At 69.4% G+C, this 1,712-nt stretch overlaps 1 protein-coding gene across 1 annotated transcript; it reads right to left on the reverse strand.

Annotated features, from left to right (window-relative positions):
- Nucleotides 1-446: 446 nt before the first annotated feature.
- Nucleotides 447-1,282, reverse strand: FAM229A (family with sequence similarity 229 member A). Its single transcript, XM_021683656.1, has 3 exons — nucleotides 1,146-1,282; nucleotides 918-1,064; nucleotides 447-711 (listed from the first exon to the last, which is right to left on the reverse strand). The coding sequence occupies exons 1-3, from the start codon at nucleotides 1,280-1,282 to the stop codon at nucleotides 609-611; spliced, it is 387 nt and encodes a 128-aa protein (XP_021539331.1). The 3' UTR covers nucleotides 447-608.
- Nucleotides 1,283-1,712: the final 430 nt, after the last annotated feature.

A 1,712-nucleotide genomic window follows, 5' to 3' on the forward strand; every position in this document is an offset into this window, starting at 1 on the left:
AAATCAAGGTTTTTCAAAAGACTTCTTGCCCGGTCTTTTTCTGGTTCCTGGGAGGCCCCTAATCCGAGGTGCCCAAGGTCACAGAACAGCAGATAGCAAACGCTAATTCCATTTTGGGAGCATTCACTGGGCTGGTGTGGGTGGCCGTTCTCTTTATTCTAAGTTGTCGGTCCAGCCGCTCCAGTCCAGAGTTTCTCTGGACCCCCGAATCCAGCACAGCTATGGGAATTGCATTGGGAAACCGAGGAGAGGGATGAGAAGGATGAGGGCAGGGGCCGAGGGGAACGGTAGCCCTGGAAGGGGTCCCGACCAGTAGGGGGTTGGGTTGGCGCGGACGCGGAGGGCGGGCCTCTAGGGCTGGGTCCAAGGGAGGAGGCAGCCGAGGGAAGGAGCGGAGCAGTTTGCGGGTCGATCGACGGGATAGACATACACGGTCAGCCCGGAGTGGAAAGAACAGTTTATGCTGTGCTTTATTAAAATGTGCATCATTCTTTTATTTTAAAATGTGCATCATTGTCTCGTGCTCGGCGCGCGCGACCTCAGCGTGGTGGCCCGCGGCGGGCCTCGTCCCCGCCCGGCTCCCGCGGAGCCGCCGTGCGCAGGCGCACTCAGGTGGCGCGGGCCCGGGGGCTCCCGCCCATGGCCAGGTAGACGTCGATGGGCACGTGCAACAGCGTCAGGCAGTGGCAGCCCGGGCAGCGTCGAAGCGGCCTGGGGAAAGCGGGGCCCGGCCCCTGCTGTTGGGAACGCGCCCGGGGACTGCAGCCGGGCCATCCCCCCCACCCCCGAGGTTCCGCGGGGCCCTGATGCGGGGACGCGGTTCTGGGCAGGGAAAGTGGACGCAGGCGGTCCGGAGCCCCGCGCGGCGGGGACGACCGGGGCGGCAGGAGGGGCCGCGGGGAGGGCGCCGGCCTCACCTGACCGGGGTGTGCTCCGTGGCTACCGGCTCCGGGCTGTCCTGGGACTCGGGGGCGGCGGCAAGGCCAGGGGAGTCTCCGGCCTCAATGGGGAACCTTCGACCCTGCGGGGGCTCCTGGGCGCTCATGTCCAGGCCCCGGGGCGCTCTGCGCGGGGAGTGGCGGTCAGGCCGCTCCCGGGCCGCCGGACGCCCCCTGCCCGCCCTCGCCCCCTGGGTCGTTGCTCACCTGCCGGAGGCCGAGGCCGGTCCCAGGCTGGAAGCAGCTGCCGGACCCCTGGCCGCGGGACGACGCTCCGGTCCAGGCGGAGCCCGGCAGGTGTCTGCGGCGCGCCGTGGCCCGGGCGTCGAGGGGGCGGGCTGCATTGTGACCCGGGCCGCGGCGCGCTGACCTCACAGAGCCCGTTCCTCTCGCCGGGAACTCCCCCCTCGCCGCGTCGGGCCGCCCGGCACTCCGCGCGGCCGCGAGCCGGGTCCGGAAGGCTCCGGCCATGGCGCCTCGGTACCGGGCCGGGCAGAGCCCCCCCCCGCAGCCCGATGGGGGCGCAGGAGGCGGCGTCCACGAAAAGGAGCCCGTCATCCCGGGCGGCGCGCAGACGCCCCGGGGCGGGCTGCAACTCCCTGCCTGGCTGGGGGACGGGGGCGCGGCGGTGACTTAACCCGTGCTGGGTTTGGTGGTGGTGATGGTGAGGGCAGGTAAGGGCACTGACAATTTTGGCCAAGGGTCACACAGCATTTACATCACAATTGGGCCGGAGTTTTAAAATGGCCCTCTCCCTCCCCACCACCCGTGGCT

The sequence above is a fragment of the Neomonachus schauinslandi genome, chromosome 4 (assembly GCF_002201575.2).
Source record: "Neomonachus schauinslandi chromosome 4, ASM220157v2, whole genome shotgun sequence".
NCBI classification, from domain to species: Eukaryota; Metazoa; Chordata; class Mammalia; order Carnivora; family Phocidae; genus Neomonachus; species Neomonachus schauinslandi.

What these genes read in the sequence shown, in the direction of transcription:
- FAM229A (XM_021683656.1), bottom strand. Translation starts at nt 1,282, where the DNA reads ATGCAGCCCGCCCCCTCGACGCCCGGGCCACGGCGCGCCGCAGACACC. An exon ending in CCGGCCTCGGCCTCCGGCAG is followed by an intron (nt 1,065 to 1,145) that starts GTGAGCAACGAC and finishes CTCCCCGCGCAG; the next exon opens with AGCGCCCCGGGGCCTGGACA. An exon ending in ACGGAGCACACCCCGGTCAG is followed by an intron (nt 712 to 917) that starts GTGAGGCCGGCG and finishes CGCTTTCCCCAG; the next exon opens with GCCGCTTCGACGCTGCCCGG.